At 43.1% G+C, this 25035-nt stretch overlaps 1 protein-coding gene across 6 annotated transcripts in view; it reads right to left on the bottom strand.

Moving 5' to 3' along the window:
- Positions 1-25035, bottom strand: part of GRB10 (growth factor receptor bound protein 10) — a 149826-nt gene that overhangs the window by 55240 nt on the left and 69551 nt on the right. For 5 of the 6 annotated variants that reach the window (XR_012763494.1, XM_075416753.1, XM_075416756.1 and 2 more), the window contains 2 exons: positions 4623-4839; positions 1474-1615 (listed from right to left, as the gene is read on the bottom strand). Coding sequence is in view for 5 of the 6 variants with exons in the window: in XM_075416753.1 (XP_075272868.1) it covers positions 1474-1615; positions 4623-4839 (359 nt within the window). In the remaining variant the exon portion in view is untranslated. The remainder of the gene's footprint in view (positions 1-1473; positions 1616-4622; positions 4840-25035) is intronic. The other variant, XM_075416757.1, reaches the window with a different exon arrangement.

Here is a 25035-nt window from a genome sequence, read left to right as displayed (position 1 = left end):
TTATTCTGTCTTTATATGATCCTTCTTGCATACATTAAAAGATTGTTTACTTTTCTATTTGTGACATTAAACCACTAGTTTCTAAATTCTATCGAAAACTGATGCACAGATCTTTTAGGGTTCTTAGGGCTTCACAGAGAGATGTTTAGGGCAGTTTGGTTAATTTTAGTAAAACACAAAGCTAAAACGCAAAGAATCCCTGAAACTGGGGAATATTTGGAAAGGTAAAACGCAGCTTCATCAGCAGCTTGTCTCAGAAGGCAGTTGTGCTGCTGTCCTGCTGGCAAGTGCCAGGAGGCAGAATCACCCCTTGTTTTGCCTCCCTGGAGCCAGATTAGCACTGCCATGACAAAACAGCCATCTGCTTAGCCAGCACCCAGGCCTCTGACGAGGTCCTGCGAAATTCCCAATGGGATGATTTGATTTTTTCCTAGGGCATTATCTGGTTACCTGTCTGTCTTGAATGTATAAGAAATACAGTAAAACCAATGAAGATGCACTGTGTCTTTTGAGAAAGGAAATAGCTGTTTATGGCAATGTGAAGCAATATATAAGATGCAAGAGCGTACAGTAGGGTCTACTGCTTGTAGCTGAACTGTTCATCCAAACCCTTTTATCCGTCAGAGCAGATGTAAGAGCTACCCACAAACTGACCAGTGATACAGAACATAATCATATTTTTGGGTACTCAAGCACAGAACTGTTATAAGCCAATAGCCAGTAAGAGCAACCCATCTTTTCACCACCACGCAAGTCAGCACAGTTTACAGAATAAAAGTTTTTGAGCCCAGCTTTAGTCTTTGAACGCGCCCAATGACTGATACAAAACAAGATGGTTGGTTGTCACAGAGTGAAGTAGGATAGAGAAGAAAAACTGTTTGCAGTGTCATTAAGGTTATCGCTCTGGACCACCCGAGAGCTCAGTCTATGCTATCTTCACTGCCAAAAACCCAGAGAACTGCTCAACCAACTTTCCATGTGACAGTGCTCCCCTTAAGCCCCATTACAAGGAGCTGTGCCTAGTTACATGCTCTAAGAACATTATTTCATCTTTTTGAGCAGCTTCACGAAAAAATAAAAAAAATACAGCTGTTCGGTGTCTTTGTGGCACCTAGAATAGGCAGTGTAACATGCACAGATCCTCCTCCAATTCTAAACTAATTAAGTGGACTTCTGAATTAGTCATCACCTCGGATAACAAAATCCAAAAGATACTAGGCATTACTGCTTCATTCACAACTTGCACGTATCTGAAAGAGACTTGCTTCATTTTTACACTTCATTCTTACAAACCTTGTAAAAAAGGTCTGAAGCCTGTTTGAAGACACTCTCTCGGCCAGTGCTGCCCTACTCACAGAGAAAGCTTACAAGTGTTTCTACTTCTCTTGAAACTTTCTTTCTGCCTTCAAAATGAAACAGTCCACTATCGGTCTGAACGCGCTTGGATGACCCAGAGCTTCGTACCATACTCACATGCTTACTAGCAGGTTGACTCTGAGGTAAAGATCCAGGGGCCAGCACTGGAGAGCTTGCAGGGCTACAAAGTTCTGGGAAGGGATTTGGGATGGCTGGCAAAGACGATGTTCTGAACTGCTGTTCTTCTTCTTGAAGACGCCTATAAACACAGAAGCACTAAGCATTAAGAGGAGCAAACTGGCATCACTAGACCTGTATCTCCTGTCCCACCATTTACTATAATGATGCTAATGGAATCAAACCCAGTCTTTCCCTAAGCAACTACTGTACGGTTACAGCAACTGCAAGCACAAAGAAGGTAGCTGCATGTGAAAAAGGATCAGTCAGACATCTATGCTTGTTTTGTTGTTTATAATTTGACTACTTGGGTGAGTAACTGTGCACGTAAAATAAACAGAAATATCCATCTGTACTTGCTGTTGTAAGCACTAGCTTACAAGCTTAAGCTCTGTGCCAGAAAGTCAGCCAAGCTCTTCCAAACCAACGTGAAAGAGGAGAACGCAACATCAGTCACTTGGAGCCAAATTCCACGTGGATCTGCAAACGAAGGTAAAGTATCTAATCTGCAACTGAAGCCAGTATTGTCACCTCACTACAATACCAGGTTTCATCTCCAAGCAACTTGGCATTTCCTGGAGAAATGCAAATGCAAAGATTCAGCTTGAGCAATAAACTGCAATTATACCCTCCCACCTTACGCTAGCTGTACAGTTACCGTGCAGGCGGGTTTGCACCTCCTGCCATCCGCCTCACGAGCCTACGCAAGACCAACAGAGCTTCATGTTCCACTTTATAACACACCTGCACTGCCCACACCAACAAAAGGAAAACTAAAGCCTACCAGCTGCCATTGAAAAGCCTGAAAAGCTGCAAGACCTGCTCACGGCCCCACGGACGGCTGTGTGTGTCCCCGCTGCTGGGGCAACCCCAGCCAGGCCCGGGCAGCACGCCCCACCTATGGGCAGCCGCAGCAGCTCCCACACGCAGCCTGCTGCGCTCGGGATTCAAACTGCATAGCTGTAAAAATGCCGTTTGCTCTCAGTTTTTCCCATGCCTTCCAGCAAGCAGAGCCTCATGAACAGGGCTGCCTGGAAGACAGCCGCTGGGTTTGCCGCCAGCAGCGTGTCCCAGCCCCAGCATGCCGGCTGCACTGCCGGTACCACGGCCTGGGCACTGGCAGAGAAATGGCGGGGAGATCTGCTCTGCAGGTAACTCTGTCCTGCCATTGAGCTGCCTTCGTGTTCCATGAACGAGCCTTATAGTCCGGGGTCTTGTTATAAACAGCAGCTTCCAGCCATAACTATGAGCTATAGAATCATAGGTTGGAAAAAGACCTCTAAGATCATCAAGTCCAACCATCACCCCAACACCACCATGCCTGCTAAACCATGTCCCGAAGAGCCACACCCACGCGTTTTTTGAACACTTCCAGGGATGGTGACTCAACCACCTCCCTGGGCAGTCTGTTCCACTGCCTGACCACTCCTTCCCTAAAGAAATTTTTCCTAATATCAAATCTAAACCTCCCCTGACACAACTTGAGGCCTTTGCCTCTCGTCCTGAGAATGACTGCTTGACCTGCTGGGTTTCTCCTGCGCTGCCCACGCATGCACCTCCCGACAGTGCAGGGCGAAGGGCGGCATGAGACCACCTCAGACCCATCCCATCAGCAGCTGCGTAACGGTGCTCTGCATCGTAAGTTTTTGACTGACCTCCACTGTAAGAAGTGGAACTACAGACTTGACATAGTTTGGAAGGTGTGGTTTCCTTAAAATGAGAAATCACTGTGCTGCGCTCTGCTCTGCCCATACTGCTGCAGTGCATTATTTACTTCATGGCTGACAGTGTGCTCTTTGGAGAATTACCACAGTCAACCATTCTGTTCTGGCTGCAAAAGAAGACACGGCCATCCCCCTCTATGGGAAAGGGTCTAGATAACCCCGAATAAAAGTTTATCCGTTATTTTCTTTAATGATAAAGACACGATGTTCTTGTGCACATGGAAGTACCAGGGTTCAGAAAGGCAGAGTTCTCAAAAAAGAGTTGCTAAGTTTTGAAATGCCAAAAATAGTTCAGATGAAGTGTTTTCATTGAGATATTTACAAAACATCGACAGTTACAGTACTCCAGAGAGTGCATTTTCTAGTAAACCCTACTCAAGGTTAAATATGAAATACTTGTAAAGATGGTTGCATCATTAACCGACTTGGTTGTACTGCAGTTCATGCATACTACCCATCCATATAGAAAAGCTGCCTCTCTTAAGAATACCATTCCTATAGGAAATACATCAGCATAGAGAACTAGGTGCAATCCTTTCCACCTTTCCACATTTGGGATTTTTCTTTTGTTATTGCTACTTCTCACTTCTTTTGGATAAGACACTGTTAGTTAGAATGAAAGGAAAACTCCAAATCTCTCCAATTCAGGCAATTTACCTACTCACGCTGACAGGAGCTCCTGCTGCCTAAAAACAGGATTTCAGAACCTCAGCATCACCTATAGACTCTCCCATCACCACCAAGAGTATTCCACTTGAATTCAAGCCCACATCCTGACAACAGGCAGACAACTTAAAGACTTCTTTTTTTGTAATGACTCCCATAATGCACTCAAATGAAAGAGCTGAAAGTGCTCTAAGAAGAGCAGTTAAGTAACTACGATGTGCTCCTTTTTTGTTTGGTTGGCTTGGACCGTTCTGGAAACCTCCACAAAGACAAGTATTCTTTGTACACAGAAACTGTCTGAATACACCCTCATCCATCTATGTGATCTCCTACATTTTATAAAACCAAGAGGCTGTCAGTAGGCAGCACACCTGAGAGAACGATTTTTAAGAGTTTGGAAATAAATCCAAATATGGGCATCATTTCTGAAAATTCATACCAATGATACGCAAGTCTGCCACTACAGGTACATCAAACATTGATTGAAAAAAATGGTGAAAATGTGACACTTTTGCATTTTGCAAAATACACAGAAAATCTGCATCCTTCACCTACCTGGTACATGTTTTCTCCTATGCAAAAGTCCAGTCTAACACTACTAGGCTCCTACTGAAGTTGATCTCCTATTTTAACATGTAGTTCTTTTAAAGCTAGTTCAAGACAACTTTAACAAAAAGGAGGCAAGTCCCTCATTCCTACCTGACTGCCATAATGCGCACTGGCTGAGACCGCTGCACCTTCTGCCGTGGAGACATGGGCTGCAGCGCGCCGGATCCCGAGGACGGCAACTGACTGCGGTTGAGCTGACCATTTTGAAGGAGCGGAGTGGTTTCCGACTGCATACTGCATGTAGAGTATAAACTCTCAAATGACGAATTCATGTCGTTTACCAAAGCTTCTAGGTCCACATCATCATCTGAAAGACAAAGTAAAGGCAGAGTAACACATCTGGAATCCCCAGATAAAAGAGGCCTGAAAAGACCGAAAAGTACATTTCAGTAAAGTTATCACATAATTTTGTAGTTGTATTTTCACAGTGCAAGCTTTTATTGCAGAAAACATTTATTTATTTTAGAGCAGAAAAATGCAGCTAATAACAGCCAGTGATGGACAGTTATTTTATTTTCCTTGGTGAAAAGCTACTGTCACAGAATGAAATATTTCTACTGTACTACATTATATATAATCAACATTTCGTGGGATTTTTAGTAACGCCAATGCTCATGTGAAGCACCACTTCACTTACTGATAAACTGACATACATTTCAAAAGTATATCACTTAGGAATACCTCAGTTCAGCTTGTCAATGTATCAACTTCAGATTGTCAAACACCATAATAAACACTTCGCAAGATCCAGCAATTTAGAAGAAAAAAAAGATCATGTTGCAGAAGTCAGTAAGTGGAAGACACACTCCTCTGCTGTACACATCAGACAGTGATCATTACTGTTTCTTAAAAATCCCATCTGCATTTCTGCGTATTTTTGTGATACGATATTTTGAAGGGCAATGCAAGTTTTTAACTGTCACTCCAAGGACTTTTTATAAAGATCTGTACCTTTGCTCTTGCAATGTGATAGAGAGAACCCTATCTTCAAAAGCTCAAAGTAATCAATCAGGTACATGGTGCGGGTGGCTGGGGGAACATCAGTCCCTACAAAGTGCACCAACCTTCCTATACATGCCACCTTATCTCACAGTAAGTGGACTTGTGCTCATTCGTTCCTCCTTAACGATCATAATTACTCTGCAAGACAACAAAACTCTGCGAGTCCTTTGCACTAACCACTCTCTGAACTCATATTGCTGAGTACTGTAATTACTCCCTACCCACAAGTTACATCACTCCCTATCAGGACTTCGGCGGGCTGATGAACACACACATCGATATCTGCTGCCAATTACTGCACAGCCACTGCCTGAACAGCTATTTCAGACCAAACAATTTTGTGTATCCAAAAATGTGCCCTTATTTTCCAGCTGTATCAAGCGGCCTGGAAAAATATACCAATGCTGCCTGCAAACCTTGTATCTCGCAAAACTCTACACAACATGAATGGCAAGTAGAGCCAAGCAATGGAGGTAGCAAACATTTACACAGCATTATGTGGCTAAAATCTGCTTTTCAGCCCAAATATTTTCTGATACTCATCCTTTTGCCATGTTTTCTAGGTACATGAACCACCAGGAGCAGCTTCTGATCAATTACAATACTTTCTTTGAGATACCATAAATGATTTTGTACCGGTATCACCTTTCTTGAGGATATCATAGAATCATAGAATGGTTTGGGTTGGAATCGACTGTAAAGATCATCTAGTTCCAAGCCTCCTGCCATTGGCAGGGACACCTTCCACTAGACCAGGTTGCTCCAAGCCCCAGCCAACCTGTCCTTGAACACTTCCAGGGAGGGGGCAGCCACAGCTTCTCTGGGCAACCTGTGCCAGTGCCTTGCCACCCTCAGTGAAGAGTTTCTTCCTTTTATCTATAAATTCTTTATAAATAATCCAAAACAGCACCACTCAATTTCTGTCCACCACCAACATGCCTCAATACCCATAAGGGGATCTGAACATGGCATTTACACGGCAATTGTTTTGGACGCTAATGACCCCAGTTCTCACAGTTCCATGAATCAAAGACCTGCTCAGAATTAAATAGGTGCTGGTCATGTACCTACATCTGAGCTCTATTAAATGACTTGCAACACTGTTCCTCACTGGAAGTTGGTAGGCCCTTTACTAACGTAAAAGCCACTTAGCCTTCACTGAAAGAGAACTCACACAATTTCTAGGTTTGAACATGTGCTAAAAAAGCTAAAAAACCCCATCAACCCAGAAACATGTTTTGTCCTTCCATTTCTTCATGGTTATTTGCCTTAGTCTCTGTACTTAACAGCCACTGCCCTACTACTAAGACTCACCTTTACTAGGCTACACCATGTTCTCTGTCTGTCAGCTAGTTCATGCGTTTCAATAATCTAGACTTTGCTTTGCTTGGACGAAGTCTACAATAATTTTCCTGCTATTTTTAGGGATCTTGAGACAGAGTTGCAATTTAAATTTCATTCCATCCTCCAGATTTTTATCCTATTTGGAGAGGACATACTGAAAACACTTCTTGAGCAATCACAAGGGAACCACAGGAATAGAAGTATAAACAGGGAGAGGCAGAATTACCAGGGCTTTGAATTTTATCATTCATCTAAAATACCAGAACACTGAGCTGGAGGGTGTCAGATGGCTGTCAGGTAAAAGCTTAGGGGTTGGATTAAGGAGAAGTAAAAGACAGACCCTGGCCACAGAGTCGGGGAGTATATTACAGCAACTAACAGCAATTGTTTAGCAGGGTGAGATGCAGAAAGGGAAGAAAGTGAAGGTGTACATTCTGTGGAAGTCCGTGTGGCCTGGTCCCTGAGGGTGCTAATTTATTAACAACTTAGACAAACCTATTACCCTGCAAGATCATTAAGTTTTTAGATGATCTCAACATGGGAGGAATGATTAAGAGTCAAGCTATCCCCGAATAATCAAACAGGCACAAAGGTGTAATACGAAGTCTAATATTCATAAAATGAGGCACTTCATGCAAAATACTAAGCAAACCAAGTACATAATTTAAAGCATTGAATTACCATTAGCAGGCTTTCAAGCATATCAATTACACACCTAAATTCAATTTCCAACAGGACAGGCACTGACATGGTGCATACAGAGTTTTCCTAATAATACGCTGCAGTAAGTCCAGAATCTGGTTTCACTCCTCTGTCAGCTCCTTTTCTCCGCATGTGCAACACTGCTAATAATAGCCCTGTCTTGCTATAAAGTTTTTGCAGGAGTGCAGATCCTTAAGCTTTTTGAAGACAAAGCCTGCAATCTTGCATTTCATACAGTTTCATCTCCATACAACAGCATTTACTACTAGACACCACTATGGTGAGATTTGAGGACGCTGCAAGAGGAAGCCTCGCTGCCGTAGCCTACCTCGGAGGTGCCAGCAGATGTCTCAGCCCGCCAACTAATCCAGTACGCTGCTTGCCACAGCTCTCTACAGAGCTTAACTAAATCAAAATCAAATAAACCACCCGTGTTATTTCTAAGCCACTTTAACCATTTGCCGGTATGCTATTGAGAAGGATATTTCATATACAGTGCAGTCCTTCAAAGAATCTTTCTCTACCAACCAGTGAGTTCCAGCCTCTATCGATAAAGATACATGGAAAAGAAAAAAAGCTGACAAAACTTATTTTGAAGAGGCTTACTAGCTAACAGCAAAATTTGCAAATTTGCAAATCACTGGGCTTTGAGCCAGTACGGCATCACGCTCGCCCTCTAAGTATGCGCAGGCAAATTTTGCGACTGACCTGGGAGAATCACCTTTGCAGGTTATAGCAGGCAGTGGCAAGTAGCTGAGGAGCCTCCAGCTATCCTGCATTCTCCAGCTATTCCAGGGATACTAAAGGCTGTTTTCCTCAACCTGCACTGAATTTTGCCGTAAAATCAAGGAGTACAAAAGTGGATATTCGAGGTCTTTTTTCCCCTCTCTCAGTTGAACAGCACAAAGCCTAGCTTATCACTTCCATGCACAAACATGCAAGCAACCTTTTGCTTCTGAAAGCCATTTTTAAAGGAAAACACTGTCAAAACCTAGCTCTGACATACTTCTGGTGGTGCATAGGGCACTGGCAGTTCTGCAGACTTCTTGTACCATAGAAAATACTTGGTATATCTGTGAGCAACGTTCTTTCCCAAACTAGAACCAAAGTGCATATGCTGGCAGCTGTATGAACTTCACTTTGCTTCTTTGCCCACACTCGTTAAACTTTGGCTTTGTTCACAAACCAGCTCCACTGGATGTTGCAAGTAATATTTCTGCTAAAGTAAATCATGATTTCAATTACAAGAAAAGACTTAAAAGTTCAATTCAAGGAAAGAAGAAAACGTTGTTATAAAACTTCCATTGAGCTAAGCTATCACGTTCCACAACAACAAAAGCACTTTGAATACTATTTGAATGTTTTTGAGCACACCACAGGAGGGATGACAACTCCTAAATCAGGCCTGAGCAAACTTTAATCTGTGCTTAACCACGTCCCACTTGCCTTTCTGCTTCTAGCCCTTCTCTATCCCCCTAGATTCTAATTTATTTGCTTATTTCGGTGGTAGCTGGCCTTGACGTGTCAAGCTCAGCTAACAGGACTAAGCGGGATCCTGCTTATTCTGAAGCAACATAAAGTTGAAACAAGCCCTGCTCAGCTTCATCCGTGCCAGCCTCCCGAAGAAAGAAGGTATTTCCACGGCTGTTCAGGGGCTTGTTGCACTGCAGAAATTCTGTTTACTGAAAAAAGCTGAACATAGAAAGAATCTTGCCTTTGGACTACAGACCAAGATGCATTTCATGTCTCTAAATGGCAGCCCAGCAAACACTCTTCCCTTCTACATAATGGTCTGCAGTTCATAGGGAATACTATGAAAAACATCACAGGACTTAAGTGAGCTGTGATTTAAGAGGCTTTTAAAAACTGTATACATACATAAATCATTTCCTTCTTGTTTGCTCATTTCAGAATTTAACCATCCAGCATAATCCCTCATATCAGTTCGCAGAGAGGACTGATGCAAGTGCTACTAGGAATTCAGCAGAAGGTTTATAAGAAGGCTGCACCCACTTTTCTGTCGCCATGGAAGTAAAATCTGATACTATGTGAAGTCTAACAGCATTTATATAAACAAGTGTTTGATATTACAGAAAGGCAGCTGTTGATTGATCACCTATTCCAGTTTGACAGCCTAACTCTGGCAGTCCATTCCCCAAAACGAGTTTCAGTGCAGCACGTTCAAGATCCAGCTTGACAAAGCAAAGAAGCTAAGATGTAACTAACACAGGATTTCACGCAAGTTTAGCTCAGTAGAAGATGATATCGAAGTGGTTAGCAGGCCCTCCTGCACACATGAATTAACGCTCAAGGAGACAGATGGAAACAGTAAAAGAAAACGAATGTGCAGTTGCATATACCCTAGCACCCTGCATTGATGATGCAGTGAAACACTATGTACATTATAGGCAATACAGAGAAAATACATTTACATTAAAATTAACAGAAAAGGAAAAAAGACATCTAAAATACTTGTGGTATCCACCTCAACATCCTGTTTCAAATCTTCTAAAACCGCATATAAGTTATTCTGATTCATTTTGGCAATGCAAGTATGTTTTGCAAACTTTTTGGCATTGTGGAAATCTTACATTTTATGATCAAAAATGCAGGTAAGGATTATCACAGTGAGATGTGCATACAAACTCGTTTTAGGAGACATTCCCTTATTAAGGGGACATTCCCTTGCCCTTGCACAAGAGCACTGTAGCATGTCCCTCCAGGCTGTTTTGACAGGATTTTTGAGAAATTCCAACCACTAAAACTTATTTAAAATATACCATTGCCGACAACACATAGTCATAATGATGCACAAATAAGTCCACTCTAGGTAACACTCATACTCCCCTGTCACTTTCTCCCTCTGAGCTTGTAACTATGCTTGCTGTGTTTACAGAAGTGTCTCGCCTCCCCCCCATACCCATTTCAGCTTCCACTAACGCCACAGGCACCAGCTGCCTACTCAGACTTGCAATTCTTGTGCACTGGAACAGTCACCTACAGCTCCACTACCGTTGCATGCGTTTAGTACTTGGCAGCTTCTACACCTCTGAGCAACACATATAACAGAAGATGGATGATAATAAGCAGATTTCTCACCAGTTTTTAAAAACCCCACAGTGACCTCTACAGTGTTGTTGCAGCTGAATGACACTCTCCAGTTCCCAACACCAGCTCCAGTTCTGTGTAATCTCTTCCCTCCTATTTCATTAAAAACTACACACAGGTGGTAATTTTGCACAAGAAACAAAAAGATAATTTCAAAAACATTTGCAAACCCTATGCCTTCACAATGTTCTCCAGGCCCGCTCCCGGACCCAATTGTAAAAATACTGAGCTTGCCTTTGTTGAACATTAGAAGCTTAGAGGTTTTTTTGTTAGTTTCAAGTGAAGGCAGAAGACACATTCCCAACTTTGTGACCTAGAGACATCACCATCTCCAAGGTGGTCATGATCTGAATTAAAAATGACAAGCCTGAACCCGAAAACTTTATGTACCCTGTAAGTCCCCTTACGGGACTTTGCACTGAAGATTCCTTTCCTTTATTACTTTCCAACGTTCATCAGCTTAAGTGAAATCCTCTACTTTCTACTGTAACTATGGTTGCTGGCCTGCAAAATGTCACATCAGTGTATGAGCAGCTTCCAAAATGCTAAATGGACCATGCCATGGAAAGGGCGGCAAGAACTAGAACTGCTGGACGGTAGAAGAGCACGAAATCGAGACAGGCATCGATGCTCTCCATGGGCAATGAAATGCCACACAGAGAAGCCAACAGCAAACTTGTAACTGCTCCAGTATTCTCTGGGTAGTTTTTAAATCCCCCACGCATCTGTTCCCATTCCTGCCAGTAAGGCTGGAGTGGCTAACACCAAATGTATGTACGTGAACTACAGGTGCTGGATGGAATTCACTTTTTAAACACCTCTTTACTAAAGGTTCATGGTTGAACTCCAGAAACATTCTTAAAACACCTGATGGATTTCTTGAAATAGAAGACAAACTAAATTGAAGAAAATTAATGTTGCTAGGTAACAACTATAGGAACCAGATACATATGAAAGGCATTTGTCAAAATATCCAAGCATTAACGAGTAACAGGAGCAACTGGCTTTAGGTGTCCCATAGCAGGAAGAAATGAACTTGTACCCTCGGACTAGTCCTTACCACATAAAACAAGTTTCAGGAATTCTGATGGGAAGAAATGAAGGGTTAAAAAATGGAAAATTCAGTTCTTGTCCAGTTCACACACCTAACACTTCACATCTTAAAGAGTAAAGATGATGAACGTTAAGCATTTGGGGGGAGAGGGCTGGATAAGGAGGGTTTGTTTAATTCCAGGGACAAACTAAGGTAAAGCACATCTCTGACAAAGGTTTTAACAGGTTTGCCCTTTGATGAGGCTGCAGTTATTCACGGACAACATTCAGAAGCATCTCCCAGTGTGCATGTTCCCTTTTCTAACCCAAGAACCGTAGAGTCGGATGGACATAGGTCGCCTCAACAGACAACTGCTGTAGGAGGGTATAACCAGCACCACCACTGCTGAGCTCTTGCTTGACCTTAAGGCACACACAGGTGTTGAAGCACTAATGGCATTGCTATGAGAGGGGGGGTTGAAACACAAAGAAAATGTCTAAGACTTCTAGAATGCTGATTATGCATATTATTATGAAGAAATAATATACATTCTCCACGAATAATAAATCATTAGTAGTAAAATTGCAGCTTTTAAAAAAACTAATAAGTAGGAGAAAAGCATACGTTCCTCAAAGCAGCATCAGGTTGAGGTCTGAAACTGAACAGGAGAGCCGCAGAGCCCACAGGATGCTGCTGGCAGTGGGGCTGCCCGTCGGCGGCTGGGCGAGCACACCACGCACCCCAGCCCAGCCACTGCCACCAGCCGAGCTCCCAGTACCAGCAACTGCTGGCCAGCCTTCCAAACCCCTCTGTGCAGGCCAAAGCTTGCAGAACCACTGCTGCATAGTAAATACTGAGTAAACAGATCACTTCAAGCAGAATCTGAGGTTAAGCAGAGCTCTAGGAAATCGTCATTCCCGAGCTGATTACAAAATCCAGTCAGAAGATTAATTTTCAAGAAACTGGTAGCACCTGCAGCTTTCCTCCATGAACACTAGGTTCAGTGGTTTCCCTGAACCTTTCTCTCATGTCGCCTACCTTTAGTTCATGAGTTTAAGAGAAAGCATTTGTTTGGTTGGGTTTATCAAGACAGAAGGAAACCCAAACCAGCCTCAGCTACCGAGAAGACAGAAAAGAACACTAACTGAGCAGAGCAGCAGCACCGCAGAGGGCAGAATGGGCTACCCTTTCCAAGGCCAAATCTGGGGTCAGAGCAGACTAATCCTTAAAAAACCCTCTAGAAGGACGGAGTGGTTGCATTGGTGAAGGACGTGACATGCCACAGGGTGAGCAGGCCAGACGGATCCTCCTGACCCAGGAGGAGAAAGGAACAGAGGGAAACCTAAAGCTCGAGTCATAATTGTGCAAGGAATACTCATTCACCTTCAGCCTTATTGTGGCCCTTTCTTTACTCAGGACAAAAAAGAAAAGGAGAGTGTGCCTAACAATGCATGAGACAGACCAACCAGCTGACCCAGGAATTCTCTATTCAAGTCTTACCTTGAAGGTAAGGCTAACTAGATGCCTCAATCTTAGTGCACCACCTCTACAGCAAAATCAGGAAGGAAAGCTCTGGCAATACATCCCAAAATGACGATTACAGAAAGACCGTCTCCCATCCTTCAAGAGGACCTGGTCGGGGCAACACCCAGGCAGCAGAACAGCTCCTAGCCACACAAAAAGAAACAGAAAATCCACTTAAGCTTTCCAGATGACAGGGAAACCCATGCTAACCTACTGAGTCATTAAGGTACTTCCAAGTCAGAACTCGGGAAGCACAACGTTGGATGGCAATGGATAGATGAATTGAAATACTGTCTGCTGGCCACATGGGAAATGCTTGGCAGACTGCATCTTGTATTAGGCAGTCATATTTATGGGTGAGTGGCTTTAAGATGATATTCTGTATCAGCGAAAGCTGCAATTTGACACAGGAAAGGTCAGGTGTAGTTGCGTATTTATTAAGATTACATACTTCTACATTAAGGAAATGGAATAAAAAGCTTTACAATACTGTGTTTTCCTTATGCTTCCATGAATGAAAAATACTATTTTTCAAATTTTTTTCCACGATTTCCTATATACACATTTCTACTCATAATGCTTCTCTAAAGTTTTACTTGCATATCTTTTTCTTACTGCCCATGCTAGAGAAAAAATAATATTGAGAGCTCAAATCAAATACATACACATAAACAACACTAACAGACAAGACAGTTCAAAAAGGAGTTAAAAATTCAGACAGACCAGAAGGGCTACCACGTGTCTTACAAGTCTAAAGCTCTTAAAGGCAAAGTTAAAAACCACAGTCAAAGCATCTATTGCTTTCCTTTAGTGAACCTGTGTTCTCCCTCCCTGATTAAACACCATAATACCCAGCCAAATCATCCCAGCTGAACAAACCTTACAAATCAACATAAGTACCACTGCACGGATTAGCCCCTCTCGTCCTTCAAAGAAAGCCCAAGCTTTATCCCCGCTCCGGGAAACGTCATGGGTAACGTCCTAACGTGCTGCTGCGCAGCTCCAGCCAAAGCCCAAAATTCCCTCCTGCCCCGGCACCGGTGCTGGCGGCTGCTCGGATAGAGCATTGCCCGCCTGCTCGGGGAAGTCCCCGCCGGGCAGCCAGCAAAACCCAGGCTTCTTGCACCAGGGGCTTCATTTCAAAGCCACGAGGCGACAACTTAAGTAAAGCTTTCAAGTGAAAAGTGGTTGGATTAATCCAAAAAGTTCGTTAACGTTTCTCTTCAGGAGATGCTGAAACATTACTGTTATTAAATTAGGCGCGTACCTCACCACTTGACACCCGGGCTAACCTTTAATCCTACTAACTTTAAACCATGAGTTTTAAAATTTGCTTTGAACAGGTTCATTGCTGGCTTAGAAAGCATGTTTCAGAGGATGTAATACAAGTTCCAAAAGTTGCACACAGCAATTAACGAATCAGCTATTCCTTCGAGTTAATTAAAGATTGCATTTTCAGCACCTAATAGTTACCTAGCTGTGACCCATGTACTTACAAAGCAGAAAATGGGAATATTTCATATTCAAGGTACTTCAGTTCTGTTAACTAAACTCTGACAGAAGTCATATGAAAAAGCAAAATGCTTTACCACCAGGGTAATTTTGGCTTCTTTAACCAGTTGTTTTAATAGTTGAGTATTAACTTTCATTGTCATTTTGGTAAATTATCTACAGCAGACTAAACTGGGGGAGAGTTGTTTGGAATTGCAACACTGCATCAAAAAAGCCCCCTAAAAGCCCCTGACTGGGGACTTTCAAAGCCAACACCTGGCAAGTAACACTGAGCACACTCACCTACCTCAGCTTCGCTTCACAGGTGAAGGCGGCTGCCATCAGATGTCCTCTTACTGCCTTGGCAGCACCTCCACAGACGCTCTCCCTACACTTCTTTGCCCTGCTAAGGGAACAACATCTTGAGGCACATGCTTAATTTCCTCTGCATACAGATAATTCGTCCTTGAATAACTGGCTATCTGTTTTAGGCTTTGCTTTCATGCAAGCCTAGCTGTTGTGTCAGAAAAATCACACAGTCCTTCAGGGTGCAGAACAAGATTCCCCCGGCCCCGCCGGCAAAGGGAAGATAATTTGCGAGGAATCACGGCTGTAACAAAGCGCGAACCTCTTTTCAAAAGAAAAAATAATCTGAATTCACCATTCAGACCTTCAATGAAGAGCTATCACATTAGCCTGAATTTATCTAGGCCTAAGAAAAACAGAAATGTATTTATGTTTCTTCTAGACTCACCAAATCAAGTTTCCTTTTTTAAATCAGCTACTCGAAGGGTGGTCCTTTGTCATGCAACACCCCGCAGGTGAGCTGCAGCAGTTGAAATAAGCCAGGATCAGGCTCAGCCAAAAGCAAAAGCCACAGGGGTGGTGCACAGAAGGTTCACCGCAGCTTGACTACCAAAACCAGCTTCCCATTACACCCTCCTTTCCTTACAAGACCCACATGCCCGATTTTACAAGGTGTGAGCACTCCCAGCTCAGGTACCCCGCGATTTTGGGAAGCCAGCCTGCTGCTCTTCTCTGCCTAGCCAGTCCTCATGGGGCTGTGGGCAGGGACCCCCAGCCCCTGCCCAGACTGGCCTCCTTGCACGCCCAGAAACGGTGCTGGAAGCAGGACACAAGACGTTTTTCCCCAAGGGCACTACTCTGCCAGCAGACCACTGCTCCTTACGAGGCAGCCTTCACATCTACCACCCCACATGACAAGGATATCACAAGCACAGTCGCTCAAACGAGCTTGCAGGGCCCCAACGCCTTGCACCGCGACTCTTGAAACCACCCCAACACTCCTCTTAGGAAAGACATCCCGAAAACCTGCCGGCATAGATTCGGTCTTCACAGGAGGTCAGACAACCTGCACGCCTCACTCCATTCCACACCTGAAACGCAGCCCACAGAGGAGACTGGTTCCTCCACCAAAAGCACGCCCACGTATTTACAGACCTAGAAAGCCTTAGACCTAGAAAGAGGCGACGCGTGAACAAGACAGAGCTTAAGGCAGGCCAGAAGTGTCTCTGTAAAGACTCAACGCTCTCAAGGACTACTTTTGATGGCTTTTTAGTGATGTCAGTAACTCCACGTTAGCCGCTGTGGTAGTGACACCCACCGGTGTCATGGCAGCAAGCTTCCACTCCTTCGCTTACCTGCCTTCAGTGGTGCTACCCTAGCCTTGGAGGTGACCTGGATTTGGACTTTAGGACTTTCCAGATTCATTCTCCGATGCGTATTTTTTCTGCCTAGTCTCTAAAGCTTGCTGTCATCTTCTGAAGAATATTTATGGTTATTCATGAGGGTAGAAGCCACCTAACTGTGGTCGCTGGGCACACTGTCCACCTGTCTTGGAGTTGCAGACCTTCTACTTTAGAAACCCCCCATCTGCAGCACTTCTACTTTCAGAGGGACTTGGAATATTTCACTATGCCTGAGCTCTCCAGGATTTTTCAACCACTTGCGGACAAACCACAAAAAACATATACAAAAAGAGTAGTTCTCTCTTGCTGTTGAATAGCAGCAAGCTCGTAACTGAACTGCAAAGACAAACCAAAAATTATCAGCCCCCATGAAGCCTTTTTTATATATAATCTTACAAACACACAAGCTTACAAAAATTTACTGGTGCACATATGTGTAAACTTGCAAGCAATGTATGCCAGTTAGGAGCATCAACAAGGTATACGGCCAGCGTCCGGCATGTCCTCGCGCAGTGACAAATCCCCTCAGACAGTGGTGCTGTAACACACCGTAACATTGCACTGCTTCTAACCTCATCTTGTACACGTTACTGGTTGCCAGCAATCTTCATTTGGACAGAAAGACTCAAATATTGTTACTGCAATCCTAATATCATTCATGAAATTACATACTAATTGCTTTGGTCAGTAGCACCTTACATATTTTAATTACTCAAGCAGCTGCTTGCTGTTAAGAACTCCAAATTTAGTTACATCTCATGCTACATTTTAATTTTTTTTGTTTAACTGGTTTGCGCCATTAAAGTCTGGGTTTTTATAGCTGAAAATACAACCAGCTTGACAGAATCTTGTCCTTTTTATTAGGCACAAAGAGACTTAAATAAACTAACAAATTCAGATTAATCTCCCCTTGAAGCTTCTTGGCTTTAAAAAAAGTGCAGCAACCTTCTTCATCCTCCATGCAAGAATGTCAGCTGCTTTGAAATTCTGCATTTCTAAAGTATCCTCACATGACACAGCTTGCCATACTGAAGTGCTGTCATGAACCACTTGCAGCACAGTGTTTACATAAAGGCAGAAATAAATACTGTACTGCTTATCACAGTCACATAAGTTCAAAGACAGGGATGACTGAGGTTTATTGTTACAATGCTGCACTGTGGTGAAAAACTTTACTGCAGAACTGACACCAAATTACAACAAAGTTGTTTTTCTGTAGATTTTGCTTATTTTATTAAGCTATGCATTTTTTTTCTCCCCCTCTTATTATGTGAGCTTAATATCAGCCCCAAGCTTCGTGTATCTGCTTTATAAACAATGTAAGGAATCAGAATTGCAGAAGTGTACCTTTCCAGGTCATTTTGGGGCAGTCTTAGTACGTGAAGTTTTTTACAAAGCTACTTTTTTTAAAGCTACAGGCATCATAAATTATGCTATTTTACTCTTTGAAAAATTCAAAAGTATTTTATTTGGAATGACAAACTGTTTTCATTGATGCTCTTAAATCTTTTCTTAGATGAACCTGAGGATCATCTGACTAGAAAAAGAAACAAACAAGCACAGATTTTGTTTCCTTATTTGACAAAACACACAGCTTAAAGCACAAGCCACAGCAGCTGCAGCATAATATCAGAATGTACAGTTACCCAAAAATATTTTAAAGTTTTAGTAGTAAAGAATAAATTAAGGTTCTTTCTGTTTTCCGATGTGTTTATGCACCTATACGTTCTTGACTCTAACCACAAAACAAATAAAACCCCAAGGTACGATTTGAGCACAGGACAGACCTGCATTAAGAGCTTCTGCAACGCGTAAAGCACTAGAATCAGTTTTCTCCATCCCCAACAGCCTTCCAGAGTGGACATCCCACTTGGGCTTCCTTTCAACTTCCAGTGAACTAATTTTGAGAGCTCTCTTGCATCAATCAGCTGCAGAGCAACACTTTCTTTTGTAATTGATTCAAATAAATTTCAGATTCTTACTGTCTTCCTCTTTCACCACAGTGGGCACCACTTCATTGAGATCCATTTACGCTCTTTTCAACTATATTAATCTCTACAGTATCTACTCTGTCAACAACACCCCTCAATTCTGCCCTTATTAGCTAGTCTGTCTGTTGGCCTCTCCAAAACTGAGGATGCACTAGAAGACTCTCTTTTCCCGCACGCTCTCCAGAAAGTGCATCTGGAAGTAATCTAGATGCCTGCATGAGACACGTCAAGTATTTTGACCAATGTTTTTCAGGCAGGCATTCATTAACATGCGAAAAGCACTCATGTTGCTTACATCAGGTTAGTGAATAAAGTGAGGTATGCTGAACAGCAGCATTTTTCCAGGACAACTGAATCTATATACAAGGACCCATTACACATATAAAATACTGTAATACTATAAAAAACTATACTGTAGTATATAGTATTTTATACTGTAATACTATAAAATACTATAATATAATAACATCAAAGCAACTAATTTCAGGCTGGAGCGGAGACACACGCAACTTTCAACTTTAACCTCTTGAATTCACTGCCCTCACTCTGTGTAGGTCTGCGTATTTGCCTGAAATACAAGGAAAGGTTGCTCACAACAAGTTCAGTAGAAACTGTTAAAATACTGGGCTAGAAATACAGCTATAAGTGCCTAAGAATGCTTTTACTGCTCCATTTCATGTCACTTGTCAAACTAGAATAAACCTCCTTCGGAGAAAGTGTTTTTTCGCTATTATAAGTACATTAGGAAGTGTGCCAGCACAGCTGTACCACCAAACCCCTGGGAGACACCAGACCCTAGGGAATGTAAACGGTCTGAGAACAGCCTGCTTGAAAGGACATCTTCTTTCACAGCAAAGTCATCAGTGCCGTTGATCACCAAGTCCTCTTGCTCAAACACCCCCATCATAAGAAAGGAGGCATTCACCCAGGCCATGCCTTCAACAAATTTCTCCCCATAGTCTCAATTCGCCTTGGAGCCAACAATCTGCCAGATTCATCTCTAAACTTGCTCTTCAGAAAGAGATCTCTCTGTTTTGTATTTCATCAGCCTAGCGCAGCAGGAGACATGTATCCTGGCCCAAACAGCTCAGCACCATTGCCGTACAGAGGAAGGGTTGAGAGGTTTTTTTATTTTGCTTTGTTTGGTCATTTTTTTAAACAGAAGGTTTAGAGAGATACACAGTGGTGGAAAGATCTTACCACAAACATAAATACTGTATTAGTAGACATCTCGGCTCCTACAGTAATGAAAATGAATTACATCTCTTTCAATAGTTTCACTTCAGCTACATACTAAAACCATCTTAAAGAAACTCACATGGCTTTTCACCACGCTTTACGCCTGAAGTGGTTTTCCCTTATCTCATTATCCCACATTTAATGTCAATTTTGTTTTTTTCTTTTTAGTAAATGATCCAAGGTCAACTTGCAAGGCTGGTCCCTGTTCCCAGCTTTGATTTCAACCCCCGTACGCACAAAGAGAAAGCTTCAACTACCCTTCAGCTAAATTCAGACCCCCTCCCTACTGCAAGTCAAGAACTATACACCTTCAAACAAAGCACATTTATAGTACTTAGAAGCTGCATTACCTTTCACCACTTCCATGTCATACGCTGCATACAAACAAGTCAATCTACAGCAAGGCTATCCACCATGTCAAGGTAAGTCTGTGGTTTACCCTATATATTAGGATACAATCTCATCTATGTTCACGTTTCAGTCTTCATTTCATCTCTTCAGATCTGTCGCTCAACCTAATAGCGTGAACAAAGTGGGACTTCATCTTCAAAAATAGCAGGCACACTATGAAGCAGATCTCATCCCCATATTTGACAGAAGTTTTGCAACCGCAATATCCTCATTTTGCTGATGGGGAAAACACAGGTAGACATCTACAGTCATTTGTTTCATCCCGTGTAGCAGCTAATTTGTTGAACGAGTGCTTCCAGCTCTTCACCCTGCTCCGCACAGAAGCAGTGGCCAGCCCCAGCAAAAATTTCCCAACTCCTGCCGGAGGAAGTCGTGGTAACCCCATCGTTGCTTCTGCATGCTCATGTGAAGAAACGCTGCAGGACGCTGCCAAGTGTACTACTTCTGTGGTCCAGTTTCGTCAAAACCGCCGGTGAGCCCAATCGCTCTGAGCAGCTTATGGCTGCCTGAGGTGTAGATGGTTAACTAACAACACTTGGGAGTCAGGCCTGCTGCTGGCATCATAAACCGCTGCAGCTGGCCATCACTCATTCACGGATGAGCATAAGAGTCTCCGTGCAACCCCGCAGCGCAGACTTCGGAGTTTTGTTACTCCACGCAACTTCCAAAATGAGGGAAAAAGGAACCATCCCCCCAGCAGAGACCCTGCTATCAGTAAAGCAAGCAGCCAGCCCGAGGTCCTGCATGGCCCCCAGATCTCCTGCTTCCAGTGAGGACTGGCTGGGGGTACAGGCAGCATGCTCCGCAGAGATGCGGGGCTTACAGAAAGAATCCGCATGCTGCTGTAAGCAAACCCAGTACTGTTTTACCCCAGTCTTGCTATCTTCACCTTTCATCATTTTTAAACACAGAAAATCATGTTGATATTTAAATAAACACAACTTTGCCACTAAGAAAGCCTACTTTCACATTCACCCAACACCACAAAAATTTATTAGCCAGGTATTTTTAGTGACATCCATTTTTTCAGATATACCACAGTATATATACTTCTTGACATAACTAAGTTAAGCTATGCTTACTGATACAGACCATAAGCACATTCCAGCACAACTTGTATGTCTCGACTGAAGGAAATACATTCCCATGCCGGAAAAATCTTAAAATCCGCAGTCCTCAACTTCCCAGTCATCTGGCAGAACCAGTCTCTTTTATAAACAGACTACAAAAGGCATTTCTAAGAAAGATGATGTTTAAGCTAGAACTTGAATTGGGCATTACATCTTTATGTGACAATCCCATTTTTCTAGTACATAAGCTCCCAAAAATTGTTCTAATATGCAGAAAAGGATACTAAAACCTTAAACTAATTCTATACTTGTCCAGACTGCTTAACCTAAATTTACTGTATTAGTGTCAGCCAGCTTCTAAAATCCATTCACTTTTTAAGCACAAAGTCAACTTTTGTTTAGCATTTATAATTCTTCCTCTAATTAAGGCCAGCTAACAACTGAAAAGGTAGGGCTTTAAGTTGTTGAATCATAAGGAATCCTAAAGCAACAGAAGCCTCTGCCGAGAGAGCTGCTGTAGCGCAAATCTGCCCCATTTCACTCTTGCGAACAAGACTTACCTCATCCTCGTTCTGTTCCTTACTCCTGGAAACGTTACAGATTTAGAAATTGCTTGGGGTTTTTTTAAAAATTATTTTTATTATTTAAAAGAGGAGCAAAGTGAATTTCTGTTCTTCATTCCTAAGATGATAAAAGCTCTGCTTAGAGGATGGAGCTCATAAAAAGGTCAATTAACTTATATTTTTCTCCACCTGAGGCACTGGAAAGAAGAGACAGAAACCAAAGGTTAGGACACTTTTATCATGAAGACAAACAATGGAAGGAAACCAAGAGCTGTACTGCCTGCTCTCCACCCTCTCACTACTTTGATAAAGACAAAAAATATAACCTTGAAGGTCAGCAGAAAACAAAAAACCAAAAATTGAATACACGTCTCAGAATTGTTTGCAGAAGAGAGGGCTGCATTGTGTCAGCTATCAGAAATTATCTGCCATCATGAGAGATCAAGGTGCGTGGCTGATCAGAGGACAAAAATCAGTTCAGTGTGCTTTAAACGAGGGTGGGAGTAACTCAGGGCTTTATCTAAAGGAGTCAAATGGATTTAGTCTCGGGGGGGGATGCTAAAAAAGTCTATACATCTAGTCCCAGCATTGCTAAATGTACTCGTGAACCAAGGCTACTAAAAGGATTCTTGCAAACCTCAAGTCCAGCCAATCTCGAGTTCAGGGAGCAGTTTCTGGCACTACAACCACCTCCACTTTGCCACACCACTGCTACCACTCTTGCAAATAAGTTTCATAGGAAAGGGGGTCTGCTTTCCCCCATTGCCTTCAGAAAGCATAGAGACATACAGTAACACTGTGCACTTGATACAGATTTTACCAAAGTAGACAGATTTAAAAAAGAAAATAGCCCCCCCAGTCAGTCACAGTAATTTCAAACATTACATGTGTTGCAGATAAATTGCAATCAATTTCTGATCTATTTGTAAGTGACACTCTTAAAGCTATTCTGCTTACCGGGACAGGTATTTCAGACTTGAACACAACAGTCATGAAACCAGATTAGCACCCTAGAGCCTTCCATGTAATCAGATACTGAAAGGCAGTTCTCTCTCCCCTAAAGCTGACCTTGCATTGTGACATTGTACTTTTATCTCAAAAATTAGAGATACTTGCACTTTCGAAAATATTCTTTTAAGCAGTATTTCATAGCAGGCAGTATAGCTGCAGCGAGTATGGATTGTTTCCATCTCTAAATATACCCTTCCTCTTTACTTGTCAAACTGCCTTTGAGATTTAGGATTTGATGTTGGTTGAAGTGTCAGAATTTGAAGTTAATATTCTGATGCTGCAGAGACACTGTTTTTACTGAACAACTGCCATTGTTACAGCATGATTAAAAACTAGGCTACATAATAAATCAACTTTCCTAGCTGGAAAGCTCGTTAGTACCGAGACTATTTAAGTGCCCACGGCCATGTTTTGACATTTGCCTATAACATCTTCACTGAAACGTGCAAAAGCTTCTTACATAAAGCCAAACACACTTAAAACATACCCCCTAACAGGCAAGAATGTGCAGAACCCAAGGACGTGCAGGTAGATGGTGGAATAGCACAGGCAAGAATCCAACTCGGTCACATTAAAAAATGTCACCCAGAAGGTACTGAAAGAGCCTTTGCTGATAGCATCAACTTCCATCTTTCCACTCTCTTAACTTCTTGACAGTACAAATTTAGTCAGATTACAAAAGAAAACAAAGGCAATAAAGTTGTTCCAGAAAACATATGACCTCATCCCAAGATCTTACAGTTAACTTACATCAATTAAATCAGAAGAGGGCATTTCAGATCACCAAGCTCAATTATGGACCATTAACTCAAATGGAAGAAATAAGCCACCTAGGAGGCAGAAGGCAACCCGAGACCACACGTCTCCCCTCACCTGTTAGACAGTAAATAAATAAGTATATAAAACAAACAAAGAATAGTGAAATCTATCGCACTTGGATACTCTAGCGATCTGCTTACAGAAAAGATGGGGATGATGCAAGCTGCTAAGTAAATAGATTTACAGAGGAGAGCGTGCACTACCCATAGGATCTCAGACTTTTTTTGCTTGCAAAAGACACAAGATAGGCACACAAGAAACGAGCTCAGCTTGGGTACCTGGGAGAAGCACCTCACCATGACACCCAGTCACTAGTTCCCCTCTGGTCTCTGAATTTCCCCATTTCCAGCAGAAGCGCTGGGAGTCAGGAACTCAGACCCCAGCAACGAGGAGCCCGGACACCGCCATCCCTGCGAGGGGCCTGCGGGCCGCTCTACCCCAGGACGCCTCTCGCCGAGGGGCCGCTCCCCCCGGGCAGCCACCCACGTCCGGCTGTTGCACCAGGCTGCTGGCGGACGCTCGCTCAGGGGGCAGCCAGCCGCCCCGACACAACTGGAGAAGCCACACCAGCATGGAAAGCGTTTGTGCCGCAGTGACATCACCTCGCTGAGCCCACACGCCTCTGGGGACGCGTGCCAACAGCCAGCACACGTGCCAGGCGAGCGCTCGCTTCCCGCAACAGAGTGGTGCGCTCACATACCCACCTCACCGCACCCCAGTCCAGTTTACCTCACAGTGCCTCCCTCTCCCTGTGCGACCAGTGGAGAGTTTCTTAACGAGAATCACGGAATCATTAAGCTTGGAAAAGACCTCTACGATCACCAAGTCCAGCCATCAACCCAACATCACCATGCCTGTTACGCCACATCCCGAAGTGCCACATCTACACGTTTTTTGAACACCTCCTTGGATGGGGACTCCACCACTTCCCTGGGCAGCCTGTTCCAATGCCTGACCACTCTTTCAGTAAAGAAATTTTTCCTAATAGCCAATCTAAACTTCCCCTGACGCAACTTGAGGCCATTGCCTGTCGTCCTATCGCTAGTTACTTGGGAGAAGAGACCAACACCTGCCTCACTACAACCTCCTTTCAGGTAGTTGTAGAGAGCAGTAAGGTCTCCCCTCAGCCTCCTCTTCTCCAGATCTATCACTCCAGACTTACACTAAGGTAACAACTTCTCCAATAGGTAACACATGAGCGGTGAGGGAGGTAATTGCCCTCTTGCACTGAGAAGGATCTGGAAAGAAGCAACAGAATCACCCCACCCAGGTACCCAACTTACACCTTCCCCTCCCAAAGCTTTAGACAAGAATTTAACAACAAGAAACCAGCTTCTAATCACCCTAAATTCACACCTTGTGAATCTACTCTCCTTCCCCTGCCTCCATGCTAACTGGAGATATAAATCTTGAAAGAGAAGGTGGAGAAACACCATCCCTCCATCTTTAGTATGAACCCCACCACCTTCTCAGAGGCCACACACCT

Source organism: Opisthocomus hoazin, chromosome 3 (genome assembly GCF_030867145.1).
Source record: "Opisthocomus hoazin isolate bOpiHoa1 chromosome 3, bOpiHoa1.hap1, whole genome shotgun sequence".
Taxonomy (NCBI): Eukaryota; Metazoa; Chordata; class Aves; order Opisthocomiformes; family Opisthocomidae; genus Opisthocomus; species Opisthocomus hoazin.
The sequence above is the reverse complement of the archived record's forward strand: the minus strand, read 5'-3'. Positions and strand labels throughout refer to the sequence as shown.